At 49.4% G+C, this 22,322-nt stretch overlaps 2 protein-coding genes across 5 annotated transcripts in view; both read left to right on the top strand.

The window, feature by feature from the left end:
- Window positions 1-857: 857 nt before the first annotated feature.
- On the top strand, window positions 858-6,638 carry LOC310835066 (uncharacterized protein). The gene is made up of 2 exons (XM_083719772.1): window positions 858-1,003; window positions 5,541-6,638. Exon 2 carries the CDS (start codon window positions 5,729-5,731, stop codon window positions 6,572-6,574), a length of 846 nt encoding a protein of 281 aa, XP_083575898.1. The 5' UTR covers window positions 858-1,003; window positions 5,541-5,728; the 3' UTR covers window positions 6,575-6,638.
- Window positions 6,639-8,959: 2,321 nt separating this feature from the next.
- Window positions 8,960-22,322, top strand: part of CYP4F22 (cytochrome P450 family 4 subfamily F member 22) — a 38,013-nt gene continuing 24,650 nt past the window's right edge. The window contains exons 1-4 of one of the 4 annotated variants that reach the window (XM_083719222.1): window positions 8,988-9,096; window positions 14,326-15,037; window positions 15,098-16,935; window positions 17,329-17,992. In XM_083719222.1, coding sequence (XP_083575348.1) covers window positions 17,923-17,992 — 70 coding nt within the window. In that variant the 5' untranslated portion in view covers window positions 8,988-9,096; window positions 14,326-15,037; window positions 15,098-16,935; window positions 17,329-17,922. Of the gene's footprint in view, window positions 9,097-9,411; window positions 9,541-14,325; window positions 15,038-15,097; window positions 16,936-17,328; window positions 17,993-22,322 lie in introns of those variants that run through there. The other 3 variants (XM_083719219.1, XM_083719220.1, XM_083719221.1) reach the window with 3 other exon arrangements.

The following is a 22,322-nucleotide window of genomic DNA, read 5'->3' as shown; positions in this document are numbered from 1 at the left end:
CTGTTCTCAGAGTGGCCAACCAGGTGCCTCTGGAAAGCAGGACCTGGGTGCAACAGACCTCTCCCCGCTTGTGATTCCCAGCCACTGGTATTCAGAGGTATACTTATGGCCAATGATGCATGGGGAATCCTACAGAAGTACAATAGGCTCCCCACTGCAGACCAAACACATGGGAAGCCACAAGAAGCCACATGACCACAGGGTCTACATGGCTAGAGCTAAAGGTGTGCCTCTGCACCCCTTTGTATTTGCATTACCCCTTTGTGAAAGTAACAGATGCAGAAAAAGCCTTTGAGCGTGTCAAGTGGCAACGTTTATTTCAAAATGTTCAGCAGCTTCTCTAATGTAACAGCCACAAACTACATACAGCTTTCAGGGTCATGTGGCCAGCATGACTAAGCTGCTTCTGGCGCAACGGAACACCATGACGGAAACCAGAGCACACAGAAATGCTGTTTACCTTCCCGTTGGAGCCATACCTATTTATCTACTTGCACTGGCCTGCTTTTGAACTGCTAGGTTGGCAGGAGCAGGGACAGAGCAATGGGAGATCACTCCGTCACGGGGATTTGAACCGCCAACCTTCTGATTGGCAAGCCCAAAAGGCTCAGTGGTTTAAACCACAGCGCCACCCACATCCCTTCTGAGTAAGTGATGATAACCTGACTCAAGACACCTGGGATCAGAGAAGAGTGTTGCTTTTTCAGCTATTGCGTTTATGTGACCTTTTGACTGAACATAGTAGTGAGCGCTCTCATCTTGCTACAGAACAGCCTCTCACATGCAGACACCTGTACTCCCAGGAGCCATTGTGTACCTCACAGTGAGGGGTGTGGCCTCAGATGGGCTGGTGATTATGACTTTGACCAATGGTTTCTCACAATTTCCTTTCCCCCACTCCTATTGGCCAGACTGCCAACCACTCATTTGCCTTGAAATTTAGCCAGGTAGAGCTGGTTACTTCTGGGAGGTCTTGATGGGTGATGGTCATGGCTACCCACAAGTAAGAGAAAATGAGAAGGTCGTTACTTCAGCATATAGATTTAAGAGGAAGGTGTGAGGATGAAGGGCAGAGAGGACAGCTCTGGAAATGGGTGTTGGCCCAAGAATTCGGCAAGACTCTTCTCAAACTTTATGATCTTTCATTGGCCATTATGTTTTAGTCAAAAACTAGCACTGCCCAGTCCTTCAAGATGATCTGCTTTGGGGGTCTCGATGGGTCTAGCCAAGCTACATTGCTAGGCTTGCTTGCACAACCAAGATTCAGAGGTGGGCTTATCCCAGATTGAGAGCATACCTTTTGGAGTGTTTGGTATAAACCCGTTTGCTGACAATCTCCAGTTATTTAGAGGTATGTGCCCCCAAAATAACAAGCCTGGTTAAGCAGACATGCACTCTAATCATATTTATATGTGTGGAAGGTAGACCTTGACTGATAGATTTTCATACCCAGCATGTGCTATATTTGGGGTTTATGAAGGACTCTTCCTACGCAGTGAAACTGGTTTGTGGTTGGGTGTTAGACAACCCGGAACTGAGATCCCTCACCATGGTTTTTGGAACTGTGATCAGATGCCTAGCCTGACATTGTCTGTTTAAGCTGTTCTTTGCTGTTTTCCTTCCTGCTTCTCTGATGTGATAGAATGCAGGAGGATGAGTTGAATGGCTTTAAGTGCCTGCAGTGATGTGGAGTGTTATGTCTGGATATCGAAACAATCATTGCACACATGAAGATCGCAGGCGATGGTTGCACCAGCAACTGAGCTTCTCTTAAGGCTCAGAACCACCAGCATGGAGCAGATCCCATGGGATCCTGTGGAATACACAATACACCCTACATAAAAGGCACTGGTGCCGTTAAGTTTAGGAATAAGGTCCGGCTGCTATTCAAGGGTGGAGAGGCATGACACTGTTGTGGCATTGAGTATCTTGGGGACCATCTTGTTTGAAGGAGGACATTGCAAATGGAACATGGCCATATCTTTCCCCAAAGAAGAGTGTTCGTAACCTTATTGGTTGCAAGTAACATGCCTGTTGGACGCAGGTGGCGCTGTGGGTTAAAGCCTCAGCGCCTAGGACTTGCCGATCGAAAGGTCGGCGGTTCGAATCCCTGCGGCGGGGTGCGCTCCCACTGCTCGGTCCCAGCGCCTGCCAACCTAGCAGTTCGAAAGCACCTCCGGGTGCAAGTAGATAAATAGGGACCGCTTACCAGCGGGAAGGTAAACGGCGTTTCCGTGTGCGGCTCTGGCTCGCCAGATGCAGCTTTGTCACGCTGGCCACGTGACCCGGAAGTGTCTCCGGACAGCGTTGGCCCCTGGCCTCTTAAGTGAGATGGGCGCACAACCCCAGAGTCTGTCAAGACTGGCCCGTACGGGCAGGGGTACCTTTACCTTTACTTTAACATGCCTGTTACAACCCTGTCTCCCCAGCTTTACAAAACAGCCCATTCAGACTAATGAAAACAAGAATGGAGTTTTCATCCACACAATAATCGCCACTGCTCAGCAAGGATTACCTGTGAGATTATAGTGAGAATAGTTAAATGATCCTTATTTATAAAAGGATTTCCCAATTTTTTCCTGTTCCCCAGCTCTCAGGGGTTACCATGACAAAACTCTAGCTTTAAGCATCAATTATTGTAAATAAGATGCTTGACCAATCGCGATACAGATGGATATTCAGTTTCGTACATGATTCTATGCCCTCATTTGATATCCTACTTCCTTGTGGATACACAGTCAGATTGGGTTGCAGTGTGATTCATGTTGTCCTCACAGCACAGGTGCTTTCTGGCAAGTATAATTGAAGGCCAGAACCACCCAAGGAACAAGCATTCTCAGAACATGAATGGTGATATTTCAAGTCAGTGGAAAACCCATTGCCTGGCTTAGCTTCGAAAAGCCAGTGTGTCTCGATTACTGCAACTCCATTTTAAAGCCTGAGTCTTGCTAAGATGCCAGTCCTACACCATGCAGGATATCCTGTGCTTAATCGGAGAGGTGCTTGGGCAATCTGTTGGGGAGAAGCACTCCGCTCCCTTGAGAGAAACCAGGAGTTCACACCCAGAATTGGAAAATGTTTTGCCCAATGATATAGGTTGCTCAGAGGATGGCAGGCCTGGATATGACCTGGAGCTTTAAGCCAAATACTAAGTGTACAGTATATTATTCAATGTCCGTGCCAGATGGTTTCTAGCGTCATGCAAGATAACAGTATTCTTTGGCAGTCATCTGTAAACATTGTAGCAGTGCACGCTGCCTTGAACTTTCATGCGTAATTGCAAAGATTTACATAATTGTACATTGAAAGAAGAGGATCGTTCTAGTACACAGTGACGTTATTCTAGGTCTTGCCCCTGTGCCAAAACAGCTCTCCTTGTCTCTTCAAGGAATTCCTCACCCCCACTGAAGAAAATTCCTGAGCTAGTTTAAATCACCTAAGTGCTGAAGTCAAGGCTCCTGAAATAGGTAGTGGAAAAAAGCAAGCAAACTCACACTGAATTTTGCAAGCTGTGGCTAGCTTCTCTCGCCACAGCTTGCCAAAGTGTCACTGGAAGGGGGGGTGCATTTGAAAGAGAGAAAAGAAACAGAACAATTCAAGCTTAGAGGATCTGTGGCATCAGAAGTGCTGCCACATGAGCATGGGCATAACCTGATTCTCCCGGATCAGGCCAGACCCCATATTTCTCCACCTTTAATGGTTGAGACAGATCATATGCCACAAAATAAAGTGTAAGCACCTAAGAGCCCACTTGGAACAGTCCAATATCCTATCTAGTCCAGCATCCTCTGTCCCCCAAGTGCCAACCGGAGAAATACACACAGAGACCATGAGTGCAGCAGCCTGTACTATTGTTCCCCAATAACTCAGAGGCATGGGGTAATTAAACGAGTTATGGCCAATTCACAACATTTGTGAAATCAACAACAGTTTGTACTGCTGAGCTGCTATTGTGAATATTCCAACTTAGCGTTCAATTCATAATACATCAGGTTTGGGTTTTTTGTTGAGTTTTGTGGTATTTTATATGTACATCTTTTTGTTGTTTTGTTTTTAAACCATGACAGTTCTAATAGCTACCCCTAAGCTTGGTTTCACCACATCCCTTTTTTTTTTTAACAAGAACCAACAAAGCGCAACGTGTTAGAGCTGGAAAGAACATCACAAATGACTTGGCCCAGCTAGAATTGCTCTGTTCTCCTTTATATGACACCAGGACTGTGCCTGTCTCTTGACACATAGTTAAAAAAAACAAAAGGCAAGTCCCTCGCTCTGAGCACTCACAATCTACAATTTGACAGGAAGGAAGAGAGGAACCAAATAAAACCAGCCAATCAGGTGTTACCTAACAGACTCGTATTGCACTTTGAACAACCAAATGCTCCCTCGACCTTTGCAGTTTATATTATTGATTCCGGGCAGGTCCACATAAGGGCAGGATCTCAAGTTCAGTTGAGAGGCAAATTCAGAGTTTGTCAACTGGAGATGTCTCCAAATAGCGAAGGCAAGGTTTAAGGTGCCTGGCCCAGCCCCAGCCCCAGCCCCAGCCTAGCAATATCCTTATGTGGGTCCTCCAGTTCCACAATATCCGTATGTGGGTTCTCCAGTCTTCAGGTAGTGGCTGAAAGCAGGGAAGCAGAAAGAAGGCCTTCCTTTTTCTTCTGCCCTGCCAACTATCAAACCAGTTCCAGATTCTGCCTCCCCCACTTCCCTCAGATTGCATAGATCTTTCTGGTGCCAACTTAGCTGTAAAAAGTAAAGGTAAAAGACCCCTGACAGTTATGTCCAGTCGCGAACGACTCTGGGGTTGTGGCGTTCATCTCACTTTACTGGCTGAGGGAGCGAACGTTCGTCCGCAGACAGTTTTTCCGGGTCATGTGGCCAGCATGACTAAGCCGCTTCTGACAAAACCAGAGCAGCACACAGAAGCACTGTTTACCTTCCTGCCAGAGCGGTACCTATTTATCTACTTGCACTTTGACGTGCTTTCGAACTGCTAGGTTGGCAGGAGCAGGGACCGAGCAACAGGAGCTCACCCCTTCACGGGGATTCAAACCACCGACCTTCTGATCGGCAAGTCCTAGGCTCTGTGGTTTAACCCACAGTGCTACCTGTGTCCATGGTATATGTATACAGGCTGTATTTGGTATGAAGTTGTAAGTGGGACAGGGGGAGGGGGGAGTGGAGGTGGGTTAAATATGCTCTCTGTTCCAGTTTCTGAAAATGCAATTTTTAAAAAAACAACAACCCAAAACTCTGTGCCAAACTGTTGCAGTTGTTTTGCAGCAAAAACACTGCATTTTGCTACACCCCACCAACCGAGCAATCACTATGCCAACCCGAGGTCATAGCTATCATCTTGAAACCCAGCGTTGTCCAATTCATTCCAAGCCAGTGCCAAAGTGCAGCAACGGTTTTGCAGCAAAAACCAGACGGTTGACTGCCATCCCCTCACTGACACCAGATCCTTTTGATCTGCTTGTGATTAGTCTACGCTCACTTGCAGCTGCAGGATTAACAGAACTGCTCTCATTTCCCAGGGATAGTGGCAGAGGCACACCGAGACTTTGGAGCAGCTACATCAACTGCTTGGTGTTGGCATAAAACCTGACCCCCTCTGGGTGTTCTGCTGCTTGGGTTTCCCTGGAAGTGAAGGAAGGTGCCCATCCCAGGGCAGCCTTGGAATGCTGTCCAAACCCAACTTGTGCCACCTCTGTGGAAGCACAAAATGGTTGCTCCGCCACCGGGCCTCTTTTCAACCAGAGCCCCAGCCTCAGGGAAGAAGCAGCAGCACAGGACTCTCCGACCCGAAACTCAGATATTAGACGTCTCCCATGCCACTCCAGTTCTGCCCATGTCCTGCTCCGAGGAGGACCTCTCCTCTTCTTCTTCTCTGGTCTCCAACCCCCACACAAGTCCTACTGCCAAGAGTGTGAGCACATTCCCCATGCAGAGCGATTCCTCCAAGTCCAGCTCCCTCAGCGATGATGCCATCAGCTTGAAGACAGCGAGCAGCCTCAAGTCAGGACGCTTAGGCCCAAGCAAGGCCCAGTCGCAGAAGTCTTCCTCTCAGCTCCCTTTGCCTCCAAGCAGGGGTACAGGTTCCTGCATCCTCTCCCGTTTCCCAGAGGATTGCCCTCCTCGGCCCAGAACCCCACTTTGTGCAATGCAAGAGGCCGGCTGCTCCACGCCACCTGGCTCGCTGAAGTCTCCCTCCTCCTTGCCAGCACCCAGACCTCTTTGCCTTGGGGTGGAGGAAAGGCAGCCGAGGGACAAGGAAGAGAACTTTGAGCAGCAGCTGTCCCACATGGAGGCCAGGCTGAAGGCTGTGCAGGAGCAGCAAACGCTGTGGCTGCAGGAGCTGGTGCCGGCTGTGCGGCGCGTTCGCTCAGAGCTTGCCAACATCGGTCAGAGCCTGGCCAGGCTAGTGCAAATGTTTGAAGCGCAGGTGCCCGCCTGCCCACACTTCCATGCCACCCAGGAGAAGGGAGCGGCCAAAGCTGAGGGCAGCAGAGCAGGAGGCAAGCACCTGTTCCACCCCACCTTCACCCATCGCCCCTGCCAGGAAATATAAAAGGAACCCCAGCCCTGTATGGACGCAGAGCAGTTTCCATTATATACAGAACAATGGTTTCAAAGTGGTTTTGTGTTGAGTGACACTGTTTCCCAATACAGTGGTACCTCTGGTTGCGAACAGGATCCGTTCCAGAGGCCTGTTCGCAACATGAAAAGAACGCAACCTGCTGCGGTGCGTCTGTGCACGCGCGGGTTGCGATGCACCGCTTCTGCGCATGCACGTGATGTCATTTTGCGCTTCTGTGCATGCACGAGCGAAACCCGGAAGTAACCCTTTCCGATACTTCTGGGTCGCCGCAGAACATAACCTGAAAGAACGTAACATGAAGCAGACATAACATGAGGTATGACCATACCCTCATGCTGTGGACAAGAGGAAAATGAGGAAGGGGGTACTAAAGGGATAAATGTAAGGTTCTGCCTGGCTTGTAAGGGATAAATGTCAGCAGTAGATGTGGAATGGATCCAGGGCTCTTAGTAGGCTGCAAGTTTAACATGAGTCAATAGTGTGATGCAGCAGGAAAATTGTAAATGTTATTCTAGGCTGCATCAACCGAAGTATAGTGTCCAAATCAAGGGAAGTAATAGTACCACTCGATTCTGACTTGATTGGACAATACCTGGAATGCTGTGTCCAGTTTTGGGCATCACAATTTAAGAAGGATATTAGCAAGCCGAAATGTGTGCAGCGGAGGAGGACCCAGGGGAGAAAGGGTCTAGAAACCAAGCCTTATAAGAAATGGTTGAGGGAGTTGGGTATGTTTAGACTAGAAAAGAGGAAACTGAGAGGAGAGCTGATATCCACCTTCAAATATTTAAAGGGCTTTTGCTGCCCAGCTCCCCATGGGACATCCTGGATCCCTCCTTTCTGCTGGATCCTTCCTCCTCTGAGTGATCATGGACTTAGGGGACTCAAAGTCCATGATCGCTCAGAGGAGGAGGGATCCAGCAGAAAGGAGGGATCCAGGATCCAGCGGAAAGCAAGGGAGATATTTATTTTTCTGTTGCAACAGAGTTCCTTTCCCTCCTTCCAAGGAGGTAGAGACCTTGAACAAAAGTGTGCAGGAACCTTTAAAGACTTTTGACATTGTGCAACCCCCTTAGTCAAAGACCACCCCAAAATCATCATACATACATCATAGGAGGCAGGTCTTCAGCAGAAATCCTGTCTGCCAGGATACCTGATAATGGTCGCTGGCTGCATTACCTGGGCAGCCTGGCCATTCTTTTGCGATGGTAAATAGTTCCTGAATCCAGGCCACAGGCTCACCCTATTCATACACAAATACAGTGGTACCTTGGGTTAAGTACTTAATTCGTTCCAGAGGTCTGTTCTTAACCTGAAACTGTTCTTAACCTGAAGCACCACTTTAGCTAATGGGGCCTCCTGCTGCTGCCGCGCCGCCGGAGCACGATTTCTGTTCTCATCCTGAAGCAAAGTTCTTAACCCGAGGTAATATTTCTGGGTTAGCGGAGTCTGTAACCTGAAGCGTCTGTAACCTGAAGCGTATGTAACATGAAGTGTATGTAACCCGAGGTACCACTGTACATCCTTAAGACAGGATTTGTAAGCGAAAAGACGATGGGAAGAATTCTGCAGTGCTGGTTTTGGTTTTTGGTCTGGCTGGCCTATGTGCTCCTAGAAGTGGTAAAGGGTCTTTGATGTTTTCGAAGAAACAGTGCACAAGCAAGCCAGCCCTCAGGAAATTGTCTGTATTTGAAAGGGTCTGTTTAGTTGAGAGCCCGTCCTTAAAAGTCACTATAGCCCTATTTTGGGCCATATCATGAGGGAGGAATTTTACCTTGATGATATTTTCTGCTGTCACGAGGCCCCTGGTGACTATTCCGATTTTTTGGGGAATATTTACTTTTCTTTGAGCATGTGATGGGTGACCTCTATTTGTGGGAAGTATTGTGAAGGCAAGTTTGTGATTATTTAACGTTAGCTTCCAACAAGTCTGTGTTATTTTATCTTGATCCTTTTTTGTTATGTTAGGGTACACGGGATTTCTTTGCAATGTCAAGAGAAGGGTTGGTTGCATGGGAGCCGGAATTTCCTTTGGTTTTCCTATTTCCCCACTAGAGGACGGTGTGTGTGATCTTCTGGGGCGTGGGGCTTTTCCTCAGAGAAAGCTTTCCCCATTTGCCTCTCTTAGGAATATTTGAGGTCATTGGGAAAGTCAAAATGGCTTCAGAATTGCTCTCCTGTACAATTTCAGACACTTGGTTTACATATTTAGATATGTGCGCATTCATTCTATATTTGACACCTTAGAATTCTTACAACACCAGAAAGAAATGTGGGGCAAAGGGGAGTGTGGATGAGCCTGGAGATGGGTAAGGCCGCACGGGGGCAGAAGCGCCTTATCTTTGCCCCGCCTGGAGGGGCGGGAAGAGGGGAGGCGGAGATGGGCGCCTGCTGAGCATGCTCAGGTGACTCCCGGCTCGCTTCTCACCTGCGGCACAGCACAGAAAGAGACGGAGTAGAAAAGGGGAAGGGGAGCGCACGCGCGAGGCCAGGTAAGGAAGGGAAGCCGTGCGCTGCTGGGGGACTCTTTGGAGAGAGGAGAGAGGAGATGCTTCGCCCCCGCTGAGCTGCCGTCCGCGTTCCTCGCGGGTCTCCAGCCATTCCGACGAGACACGTTTTCTGGCTTTGGCAGCCAAGGTCCTGCGCCAGCTTCCAGCAGTCCAAAGGGCATCCTCTCCGGGGTGGGGAGGTGATGCTGTAGGTTCCTGGGCAGCCCAGATCCCGCCGAATCGCCGCCTCCCTCCCTGGCTCCCCACCCCTCCGCACCTGCTCGGCTGCATTCCTGGCACCTGCCAAAGCAACGTCGGGAAAGTGGCCCCGAGCAAGGCGGAGCGGAGCGCAGAGACCCCCGCAGGGGAAGGGGAAGGGGGATCGGGAGGCGTTCGCTCGCTCGGTTGCTGGGTTTCCTCCTGTGCGTAACGCGGAGTGCCTCGCAGGTTTGTGTGTTAGAAAGGAAAGGGGAGATAAACTATGTAAGTATGCAATCAAGAGGAAATAAATATTACAAAATGGGCACAGACGCGCGCCCCCATGGGTCTAGCCAAGGGGCCGGCTGCCTTCCCTAGATCAACAAAAAATATGGAAAAGCATTGAAAGTAATCAATTAACTGAGGTTCTCCCCCCCCCCCACCAGCGGAAACCTGCCCCCCAACCAAAGCCCAACTCCCCTAATGTCCTCTTTTGGGGGTATATTTACCCATAATTTCCCCCCAAAAGTACCCTACCTTTTAACAACAACAATTATTATTATTATTATTATTATTATTATTATTATTATTATTATTATTATTATTTCATACCCCACCTGTCTAGCTGGGTTTCCCCAGCCACTCTGGGCAGCTCCCAACAGAATATTAAAAACACAATAAAACATTGAACATTAAAAGCTTCCCTAAACAGGGAAGACATCCTCCAGATGTCTTCTAAAAGTCAGGTAAGTTGTTTCTTTCCTTGACATCTGATGGGAGGGTGTTCCACAGGGCGGGCACCACTACCAACCAAGCTGCCCTTATTTTATTTTATAATTATTATTTTTTTCAAATTTTGAAATTTACAAACAGTTATCAACCAGCATAGAAAGAGAATTCCGAAGAATCTCCTGGATTCCCCTTCTCCCCTTTGTGGATCCTTATATTGACCTTTTCCTCCTGCATCTTGTCTATCAATCCAAATCTATTAAATCTCCATTACATCCGTAATTCAACATTAAATCACAAGTGTTTATTCTAATCCTACTAATAACTTTAATTGTTTACAATGGTTTTAAGGGTAAATCACATCTTTTCCCCATTCCTTATTAAAATTTTGGTCTTTCTTCTTGATTTCTGATTCTTCCGGTAATTTTTGCCATTTTGGCATAGTCCATCAACTTAATCTGCCACTCTTCCCTGGTAGGGATTCCGTCTTCTTTCCATCTCTGGGCTAGTAACCAGTGCCGGATTTATGTATAAGCTAAACAAGCTATAGCTTAGGGCCCTACTCTCTTGGGGGCCCCCAAAAAAATTAAAGAAAAAAATACCTGGATGTACATTTCCAAAATATAAGATTAAAACAAATAAAATAATAATAATAATAATAAATTTTATTTATATCCCGCCCTCCCCAGCCGAAGCCGGGCTCAGGGCGGCTAACAATAATCAAATAATCAAACAATCAAATAATCACACATTCAAAAATATTTCATTATAAAAATTAATTAAAATCAAATTAATGGCAACCGATTAAGCAAGATTCTGTGCTGGTTGCCAAAGGAGGGAGTCAGGCTGCGCCCTGACCAAAGGCCTGGTGGAACAACTCTGTCTTGCAGGCCCTGCGGAAAGATGTCAGGTCCCGCAGGGCCCTAGTCTCTTGTGACAGAGCGTTCCACCAGATTGGAGCCGCAGCCGAGAAGGCCCTGGCTCTAGTTGAGGCCAGCCTAACCTCTCTGAGGCCTGGGACCTTGAGGATGTTATTATTTGCAGACCGTAGGTTTCTCTGTGGGGCATACCAGGAGAGGCGGTCCCGTAGCTACGAGGGTCCTAGGCCGTATAGGGCTTTAAAGGTTAAAACCAGCACCTTAAACCTGATCCTGTACTCCACCGGGAGCCAGTGCAGCTGGTATAGTACTGGATGAATGTGATCTCGCAGCGAAGACCCCATAAGGAGTCTCGCTGCGGCATTCTGCACCCGCTGGAGTTTCTGGGTCAGTCTCAAGGGCAGCCCCACGTAGAGCGAGTTACAATAATCCAGTCTGGAGGTGACCGTCGCATGGATCACAGTGGCTAGGTTACATCCGAGCAGCAGTGGTCACATATATAAATAGTCTGTTCTGATCTGTTGGAATTTCGGCACCTAGAAACACCAAGCTGCGCTTGTGGCACAGAAAGAAAGTTGGCTGTCTTAGTTTCCCAACACTTTTCTAGTGGACACAGTCTTGGCCACGTCTTCCTGTCAAAGGGCTAGCGCTCTAAAAACATGGACCCTGACCTAGGAAGTGCAGTGAGGAAGACCAGCACACTGACTCTGGCTGAATGTATGAACTTTGGCAGACTAGAGACGGCATCATCTTCACTTAATCGTGCATACTTTGGGATGTGGGTGGGTGAGGGGGGAACCAAGTGATAACTAAATGCAAAAAGTACAGTCTCTCTGTTTGTTCTCGCTATATTAAAAGAACAAATGGGCACCAATCTGCCATCAGAAATGGCAACATTTCTTTTAAAAGGAAAATAAAAGTTGGAGGATATCTCAGTCTCCCAGGACACTGTCTTGGAATTTGCAACCTTCTCAAAAAAAAAAAAAAAAAAGGAATACCAAAGTGAAGAAGGGAGGGAAAGAAAGAGAACAATGGGTCCAAATTAGGGGGGGGGGGAATCATGGTCTATGTAACACTCAAGATGCCCATATGGACCATTCATAGCAGCAGTCATGAATGCAAGCATTCTGGTGTTCCTCTTCTTCACACCAGTATTAGGATTGCAGACTGTTGCCTTTAAGCCCTATGGAAATAATGTGCCCTATGGGGCTTGCCACCATAGGGGATGCAGGTGGCGCTGTGGTCTAAACCACTGAACCTCTTGGGCTTGCCGATTGGAAGGCTGGAGGTTCGAATCCGCACAACGGGGTGAGCTCCTATTGCTCTGTCCCAGCTCCTGCTTACCTAGCAGTTTGAAAGCACGCCGGTACAAGTAGATAAATAGGTGGCGGGAAGGTAAATGGCATTTTCATGCGCTCTGGTTTCTGTCACGGTGTTCTGTTGCGCCAGAAGCGGTTTAGTCCTGCTGGCCACATGACTCGGAAAGCTGTCTGTGGACAAACGCCGGCTCCCTCAGCCTGAAAACGAGATGAGCGCCGCAACCCCATAGTCGCCTTTGACTGGACTTAACCATCCAGGGGTCCTTTACTTTTCCCGCCACCACAATCCCGACCCCCCCAAATGCATTCAGTATAACTGGTTATGTCACCTGAAACTTTACTTGCTAAAGATGAGTGTTGTGTTTCTAGCACACAGCTGCCAAGGGTTTAGGGGGAAAACAATAACCTCTTTCTCGCACTTGTAATTTCTACTCTCACGTAACCGCAGAGCAGAGTGTTACGTGAAGTCCTGCACTGTTTGAGCTGCAGAAGTGGGAGACAAGGACCCACTGGGGTCTCGTGTTCTCAGAAGGAAGGAAGGCAGAGCAGATGAGGGAGACCACTCTTTCAAAAGTTTGTGCAAACAGGCAATCTTTTCTGCTGCACCTTGCCCTACTGTGCAAACCGAAAGCAATTAGTGGATTAGGCAGCCCAGGTTTGAGAAACTAGGCTATGGCAACACTAGGGCTCTTTCTGAGTCACCCCAAGCAGCATCCCCTCCCATGCTCCCAGTTTCTGTCTGGGGAATCAGAGGCAATCTCTACAAACAGGACTTGCCCGGGGCAGCGGGTGGTGGGATCCCTCTTATTCACCCCAACATCCACTTTGGTTGCAAGCTGACAGAAGCCAGCCTGCAGAACAGAGCTCTCTGACTGGCTGCCTCCTGTGACGTCACAAAGTCACCTTTCATTCTCACGGCAGGTTTTCTGCTTTTTGAATGGTGATAAATGAGAGGCGAGCAATTGGTCAAGGCAGCAAGCATATTCCCAGATATAAAGAAGCTACTTTGCGTCGATGTTTGTTTTGGGTCCAAATTGATTATCTTTCTACCAGACTCTGGAGGAGACTTGAGTTTGAGTGGAGAAGCAGCAGAGGAAATTATTACTATTATTATTACTATTATTAATTTATTGAGTTTATATACCGCCCTATACCTGGGGGTCTCAGGGTGGTTCACAGAATAAAATCAAGATAAGAAACCACAAAATACCTAATAAAAATAGAAACAACAACCCAATAGCCCCCCCGCCAAAAAAACCCTACATTTTAAAAGGGCATAGGATGTAAATCAGATCAACCAAAGGCCTGGTTAAAAAGGAACATTTTGCCTGGCGCCTAAAGGAGTCTAATGAAGGTGCTAGGCAAACTTCCCTGGGGAGAGCATTCCACAGACGGGGAGCCACTGCAGAAAAGGCCCTGTTCTCATGTTGCCACCCTCTGGACCTTTCAAGGAGGAGGCACACAAAGGAGGGCCTCAGAAGGTGATCTCAGGGTCAGGGTAGGTTCATATGGAAAGAGGTGGTCCTTGAAGTATTGCGGTCCTGAGCAGCTTCACCATATCCCATTGTGCTATTTTTGCACTCAAAATTGCCCCCAGGCATTCCCCCCCCCCTCGGAAGAAAATATGTTAGCACTGTTATCTTTCCCATGGAAGTGAATTGGAGTGAGGCAAAAAAAAAAAAGGTGGAAGGGAAAGTAGCCCCCCTTCAGCTGGTCTCCTGGCCCTGATCACAACCGCCAAGACAACTTAAGTGAATGAATAAAAGTGTTCCAGGGACAGTGGAGGGTGGATACACATGACTAATTGGAATCTCATTCTGCCCACGGCTGCCAGCACCGTGAGGGAAATTGGAAAGTGAGTCTGTCTGAAGGTGGAATGTTATTGTTTTTCGGCCCATCACCAAAGGGCGCCTACTCCAGTTTCAGTGTGCACTGGTCTGGCAGGGTGTAGCGGGTTTGGGGGGGAGCCAGTGTGAAGGGAGAGAGTCCAATGTGACCGATTCTGGGGGTGGCGGAGGCTTGCTTAAATTCTTGCTCTCAGCCTCCCTCTCCCACTGAGCACACTGTGTCTCTCCTGCCTCCCTCTCCTCCTTGCCTCCCTCTTCCAGAATGTTGCCCTTCACTGACTGGATCCTGGAGAAACTGGCTCTCGAGAAGACCCTGTTCCGGACCATGGCTGTCTCCAGCCTCTGGCTTTTGCTGCTGGCTTTGCTCTTCCGTTTGCTTACAGACGCCTTTGGCATGTGCCACCGCTTTTACATTAACTGCCAGAGATTGCGTTGTTTCCCAGAGCCCCCGCGTCGCAACTGGCTCCTAGGGCACCTCAACCTGGTAAGTGTGGCCTCTGGAGCTGCGGCTTGGCTTGGTCAAGGAGGGAGGTCTCCAGCTTGGCTGAGGGGAGGGAAAGGAGGGGGCACTGAAGCAGCCATCCCTCCTTGTGGTGGGCGAGGGATGAAGACCGCCATATCTGGGTGCCGATGGCTTGCAAGGCTTGCCTAAATTCAGAACTGCAGGGAGGGCTGGTTGTGACATTCTAAGAATGTCTTTCAGTCTGAGACACCATCCAGCCATCCATTCATTTGTGTTATACAGTGGTACCTCAGGTTACATACGCTTCAGGTTACATACACTTCAGGTTACAGACTCCGCTAACCCAGAAATAGTGCTTCAGATTAAGAACTTTGCTTCAGGATAAGAACAGAAATCGGGGTCCGGCACGCGGCAGCAGCAGGAGGCCCCATTAGCTAAGTGGGGCTTCAGGTTAAGAACAGTTTCAGGTTAAGAACCGACCTCCGGAATGAATTAAGTACTTAACCTGAGGTGCCACTGTATATCATATTGTTGTTTTATTGCTATGGGCAATTAAGTACTTAACCTGAGGTACCACTGTAAACGGGAGGCAGAAATGAGGAGAGAGCCAGCCCAAATGGCATATGTATTCAGATTGGGAACGCGCTCTAGCTGGAATGTGAGGAAGGGAGAAAAATTTGTTTCAGAAAATAGATGTTGCTTGCCACAAGGGGTACAGGGACAGATTGAATGGGTCCTTTGTTCTCACAAACAACTTGCACTGCCAGCTTGCTCAAATGTTGCCGCATCCCCAACCACGGTCCTGTCTTCCTCTTCCTTGCGTTTTCTCCTTGCAGGTTATTTGAACCCAGCTCTGCTCTGCCACAGTTTGGCTCGTCCTCCCTTCAGAATGCAATAGCAGCAAGACCCGGTCACCTTAATTGGGGGGGTGGAGAGAAATTAAAGGCTCCAGAAATGTGCACTCAGCTCCCTGCCTAGCGGGCTCCTTGCTTTTCTTTCCCCAAAACTTCACAGCGCTTCCTCTGTTTTCTCCCTCTTTGTTTCTCCCTCTCACCGTCCCTCGCTCGCAGGACTGTTTCAAGGCACGCTGTGAGCCCTGGGTCTGGTGACACGTCTCTCAGGAGGCCAGTTTCTTGGCAGGAGCTGCTGAGGTCTTTGCTGAGCTGTTAATGAGCAGGCCGGGCTTCCCTGGAGCATAGTTGCCAAGATGGGACTGGGCATGAACCCAGAGACGACTTTGGGGTAGAGCAGTGCCCATGGCAGGGACATGACAAGGCTATCTCGGGTTTTATTCACACTTTCCAGTCACAGTCTGCACTTTAAAGCTCCATGTCCAAGTGCGCTCTCGCTCTCTCTCTCTCTCTCTCTCTCTCTCTCTCTCTCTCTCATTCTGGAGTTTCCCTGCAAAAAAACACTGTTTACCACTGAATCAGAGCTGATGGCAACCTGTGGATAACCTCCATATCCTTTTGTCATGCTTTTGTGTCATCCTTTTGTGGTGAAAGCTGTGGGGTGAAAAAAAAGAGCACTCAGTCACTGATAAATGAGGATAAACCCTCATTTGCTTGCCTTTCTTCCTGGCTGTTGGCATGGGTATCTCTCTCAAATTATCCCCCAGAGGTTCATAGGCTTGGGCCCTTTGCCCCACCCAATCAACCCCTACGCACTCATCATCCTCATTCCTAGGGGTGGAGGAAGGGGGGCAGTGGGGGCGGGCCACCCCGGAAGTCACCACTGAGGGGGGTGGCAAAATGGCGGGCGGCACTCACCACGGGGCCTGCAGTGTGCCCAAGCCACGCATCTCTCCTGGGAGTGGCTTGGGCACCCGCAGGCTCCACGCTGCCCCAAACGGTCCACCCGCCGCCTCCCCCTCAGCTGTAGGGCAGCTGAATGGGAGGAGGCAGGCAGACGCCTCAGAGGCCCCACTGTGCTGGTCCCGTGGGTTAACCGTGAGGCGAGGTCCGAGTCCAGTCTGAGGTCGGGGGTGCAGTATGGAGGCAGTCCGTCAAAGATGAAGCGGGGTCCAAGGCAGGGAGTTGGGTGAGGTCAGGAGCTCCGGCAGGACAGGGTGCAGGCAGGAACTGGCTACCAACAATGTTGCTCCCACAACTTGGGACTGGGACTGGCTGGCTTTTATCTGCCCTGAGGCATAGGGCGGCCCCGGTCCACAGGTGACTCACCTCTCCTGGCCTGGAGGCAAGCACTCCTCCTACGGGAACTTAGTTCCCTCCGCCTCTCTGCCCTGAGCCTCTGCAGCTCAGGAGAGGCTGGAGGGTTACCAGACCCAGAGGTAACCTCAGCTTCCCCTGATGGGGCTGAGAGTGGAGCACCTGCAGGCAATGGGTCCTCCATCACCTCAGGAGCCAGAGCAGACTCAGCTGGTACCTGCATCTGAGGATCCAGCACAGGTGAGGACCCTTCAGGCTCAAGCCCCAGCCCCGGCTCAGCTGGTTCTGGAGGCGGAGAATCCTGTGCAGGCTGGGACTCCTCAGGTTCAGCCTCCGAGTCCGAATCCCAGGCCATCACACCCACAGAGCATCTTGCCGCAGCTGGCCCCGCCCCACGGGCAGCTGGCCCCGCCTCTGGGTGCAGGGCACACACGCCGCCCCAGACACCCGATTGGCTTGCTCCGCCACTGCTCATTCCCCCATCCTTCCCCCCACCCAGGGCTTAGGGACGGGTGGCAACAGTGCTTTTCTCTGAGCATAAACAAGGGTACGCAGTGCCAGCCCCATTTTATCTAGAAGAAAAGCACTGGGTGGCAGTATATGCCTCCTTAAGCAATGCTCTTGTCTCTTTAGCATCTCTAGTGAATATAAAGCACCACTCTGGAATTCTGAGAAAGCTGCCGGCTTTGGGACCCATTGCTGCCTACCAGCTGCTGTATGTATAGTCACCCACACAGCCAGTGGGAACATCGGTGCCTGTCCCACTGAGATGAACGGGGCCTTTGCCAGACCTTGAGATGCCTGCTCATGGCAGGCAGCCCAGAACCCAAGCTCCAAGCCCCACAGCAAGCTCCTTTTATGAAGCGCCACCTCTTCCCTCTTGTTCTTGTTGCAAACCTTGGCCGGCATCCATCGCTGCCTTTGCCTCGTTCTTGGCAGTCCTGCCACTTGGACAGTGATGCCATTAGATGTGGTTGGACCTTGGACTCAACAGCCCCACATGGGTCCCTCTCTCTATGTCACTTATTTCCTTTGGTGGCCCTCTTCCTCATTCTGCTGGCCGGTGGGCTTCGGACTTAGCCGCCAGAATCCTGTCCCAATGGCACCACGGCCCCTGCTGGTGCCCACACTCACTGCCTCTGTTGCTTCCAGGTTTTGCCCTGTGATGAGGGTTTGGCCAAAGTCTCCGAGCTGGTAGCCACCTACTCCCAGGGATTTGTGACGTGGATGGGGCCCTTCATACCGCTCATTTCCTTGGTTCATCCTGATTATATCAAGCCAGTTGCAACAGCCTCAGGTACTGTGGTGGTAGATTGTGGCAAGACTCAAGAGTTGATTGCAGGCCCAAGAGGCCACAGCATTCAGTAGCGGCCATCTTCCCCAGGCATGAATGATGGAGTTTCCATAGCGAAAGGTGGACCTTGGCCAAATACAGTGGTACCTCAGGTTACGTACACTTCAGGTTACATACGCTTCAGGTTACAGACTCCGCTAATCCAGAAATAGTGCTTCAGGTTAAGAACTTTGCTTCAGGATGAGAACAGAAATCGGGCTCCAGCAGCGCAGCGGCAGCAGGAGGCCCCGTTAGCTAAAGTGGTGCTTCAGGTTAAGAACAGTTTCAGGTTAAGTACGGACCTCCAGAACGAATTAAGTTCTTAACCTGAGGTACCACTGTACATGGTCTCATGCTGGTGTGAAGTTGTCCCCCCACCCCCATACCAGAGTTTCAACACAGGCATGAACTGACTGGGGGGAAGGCAGGGTGAGAGTGAAGGAAACAGTGTTGAGATGAGAGATGCAATAACTTTAACCATGATATAGTATTGTGATTGAAACCAGCTTGCCCACGTGCTAAGATCTGCTGAGGCTCTTCTCCAAGCGCCCTTCCCAGTTGGAAGTGCTCCGAATTACAACAAAGCAGAACTTTGTTTTATTCATTTAATAATGAATTAGCACATGTCTTAAAGAAGTGCATTCGATTCTTGTTTTGTTTCTAGACTAGGGCGTTTTGCTTTCTCTGACATTTTAATTTGTGGACATTTTTAGTGGCCACCTTGTATTATCCTTCACGCGACAATTTTATTGTGTTTTTAGGGTTTCATTACCACCCAGGAATCTGTTGAGGAAGGGTTGAGCCAAAAAAAAAAAGGGCGGAAAATTGCATATAAAATTTACTGATTTGCATATATAGATGCAAAGTTGTTAATGATTGATTTAATGCAGGGCATCTTGCCGTCTTGTCAAAGGCTAACTGGGTGAACTGGGTGTACCCTTTCAGTCTGCTGTCCAGTAGCTAACTATTGATAGACAACTCCTTCCTCCTTAGGATTGATTATCCTTAAACCAGACTTAAACTGAGTAACATGACCACCCTAGTGAAAGGGCAGTATGCAACGTTTTAAATGAAGAAGCAAACAAAAATAAATGTAACACTGCAAGTATTTTTTCATTTTCTGATGGTGGATTTTCAGGATGGTTTTATTATTATGAATAGGGTGTGTGTTAATGATTCTATCTAGCTGCAGGAGGAATAATAATTATTGTTATCTATGATATTTCTGTGCCACGCTTCATTCAAGGATCACAGGGTGGTTGACAGTACAGTGGTACCTCGGATTACAAACACTTTGGGTTACAAACGCTTCGGGTTACGAACTCCACTAACCCGGAAGTAGTACCTTGGGTTACGAACTTTGCCCCAGGATGAGAACGGAAATTGCACAGCTACAGCACAGCGGCAGCGGGAAGCCCCATTAGCGAAAGCGTGCCTCAGGTTAAGAACGGTTTCAGGTTAAGAATGGAGCTCCGGAATGAATTTTGTAACCCGAGGTACCACTGTATAACACAGAAATTCACAACAGCATAGCAAGCAATGACAAGAACAAATACACACCTCACAGACATAGTTTAAAGTCGCGTGGCTTGGGAGTGTTGCAGGCCCCATGGTGAGTGCCGCTCGCCATTTTGTCAAACCCCCCCCCCCCAAATGGGGACACCCGGGGCAAACTGCACCTGCCGCACCTCCCTTGCTACGCCCTCTATGCCCTGACTGGGACCACTGCAAAGTGGTGCCACTGCCCCCCTAACTTGGGAAGCTGTTCCAGAACGATACCATGGTTGATGGTTTCAAAAGCTGCTTAGAAGTTGAGGAGAACTTACAGGGACAGATTTTCCCTGTCTCTCTCCTGACATAAGTCATCATACAGGGTGACCAAAGTAGTTTCTGTGTCCAAACCAGTCCTAAACTCCAGCTGAAATGGATCTAGCAATAAGATAAGCCGAGGTGATGACAGTGAGAGTTCCTAAGGAGCCATGATTGTGAAAGACAGATCCTTTCAAGCGCAAGCAGGGGTGCTAGAAGGTAATGAATTCAGCATCTTGTATGAAGGCAGCTAGGAAGTGGGTTGCAGTTCAGATGCTGAAGCTAAAACGATTGATTTGATTGAGGAGTCAGGGCAGCAGCCTCTAACTAAGCGGTTCCTGCGTCCGTTCTTGAGAGTGAAGGGGAATATGATGTGCCATGGATCAGATAATAATAATAATAATAATAATTTATTATTTGTACCCCGCCCATCTGGCTGGGTTTCCCCAGCCACTCTGGGCGGCTTCCAACAAAGATGAAAGATACACTAAAATGTCACATATTAAAAACTTCCCTGAACAGGGCTTCCTTCAGATGTCTTCTGTCAGGTAGATGTTTATCGCTTTGACATCTGATGGGAGGGCGTTCCACAGGGCGGGCGCCACAACCAAGAAGGCCCTCTGCCTGGTTCCCTGTAACTTGGCCTCTTGCAGTGAGGGAACCGCCAGAAGACCCTCGGAGCTGGACCTCAGTGTTCGGGCAGAACGATGGGGGAGAACGGCTAACACTGATTGGCAGGATTCCCCAAATCCCTCGCTGGTGAAACACTGGTTGCCCTAGTTTTGGTGTCATTAATAATGGAGGTCATGACAGGTAGCGTTTCCTGCCCCTTCTCATGACCATTCTGGCCACGATCCTAACACAGCTAGAGCCACAAGGGTATGACCTTTGTGGTCCTGGCTTTTCCTGAAGCAGGCCTTCTTTGCTTGCTGCCTATGTAGAAGGAAAGCACAGAAGTGAACAGATGTTTGGAGTCCAGGCACTTTTGCAGCCAGCAGTGGTGTAGTGGTTAAGAGTGGTAGTCTCGTAATCTGGAGAACCGGGTTTGCGTCTCCGCTCCTCCACATGCAGCTGCTGGGTGACCTTGGGCCAGTCACACTTCTGTGAAGTCTCTCAGCCTCACTCACCTCACAGAGTGTTTGTTGTGGGGGAGGAAGGGAAAGGAGATTGTTAGCCGCTTTGAGACTCCTTAAGGGGAGTGAAAGGTAGGATTTCGAGTCCAAACAACTCCTCCTCCTCCTTCTCAATGCCACATTCGCCTCTTATCTCGTTCTTCCAAGATGATCAAGGTTGCTCATTATTGTGAACACTTGCAGAAGCTTTCCAGCGTTTCCCTAACCCTACCTGGCACAGGAGCCAACTCTAGGGGGCCGTGGGCGCTTAGGCACCCACAATAATATAATCGTGGCTTGACACCCACAAAGTCAATGAGAAAAGCCGGTAGGCGGCAGTGGCTCTCTTCTCCGACGGCTCTCTTCTCAGAGAGAGAAGCAGTTCAGCTCTGACCTCTGCAGCCAGCGAATGAAGCACCCTTTTCGGACGGGGGGAAGGCCTCAGACATGGAGGCACGGTCTCTGAGTGTGCCCCTCCTTGTTGAAAAGGGTGCCTCGCTGGCTGCAAAGAGGAGCCGCCTCCACGCGGACATGCAACATCACACACACACGTCTGCACGTGGTGCGTGTGATGTCAAATGCACTATGTGCAGGCATGTGTGTGTGACATCGCATGTCCACATTGTGGCGGCGGGCACCCACAAGCCTGAGTTGGCACACCTGCTACCTGGAGATGCCAGAGGCCTTTTGTAAACAAAGCAAGCGTTTCACTATTGGGCTATGCCCCCTGGCCAGCTAGTCAATTTCTAGCTAAGGTGCGCGTCTAAAGAAGACACCACAGCTTTTTAGCTTCCTCGTGTTCCTATCACACTTGTCATAGGAACAGTACCAGTTCTCTCTATAACTGCAACCTTTCTCAACCTTTGATCCACAGGCATTGTTGGACTACAACTCCTACCATTCCTAGCCAGCATGGCCAGCGGTCAGGAGTAGTAGACCTACTGTCAGATATAACGGGAGTTGTAGTTCAGTAATATCTGGAGGGACGTGGGTGGAGAGAGGGACGCGGGTGGCACTGTGGGTTAAACCACAGATCCTAGGACTTGCTGGTCAGAAGGTTGGTGGTTTGAATCCCCGCCATGGAGTGAGCTCCCGTTGCTCAGTCCCTGCTCCTGCCAACCTAGCAGTTGGAAAGCACGTCAAAGTGCAAGTAGATAAATAGGTACCACTCCAGCGGGAAGGTAAGCGGCTTAGTCATGCTGGCCACCTGACTGGCCACCATGCTGGCTCCCTCGGCCAATAAAACGAGATGAGCGCCACAACCCCAGAGTCGGTCATGACTGGACCTAATGGTCAGGGGTCCCTTTACCTTTTTAATATCTGGAGACCCAAGGTTGAGAATGGAGAGGTCTAGTATATTGCATTTTGTCTTT

The sequence above is a fragment of the Podarcis gaigeae genome, assembly GCF_964106915.1.
Source record: "Podarcis gaigeae genome assembly, chromosome: 17".
Taxonomy (NCBI): Eukaryota; Metazoa; Chordata; class Lepidosauria; order Squamata; family Lacertidae; genus Podarcis; species Podarcis gaigeae.
Note: the sequence above shows the minus strand (reverse complement) of the source record. Positions and strands in the feature narration are given on the sequence as shown.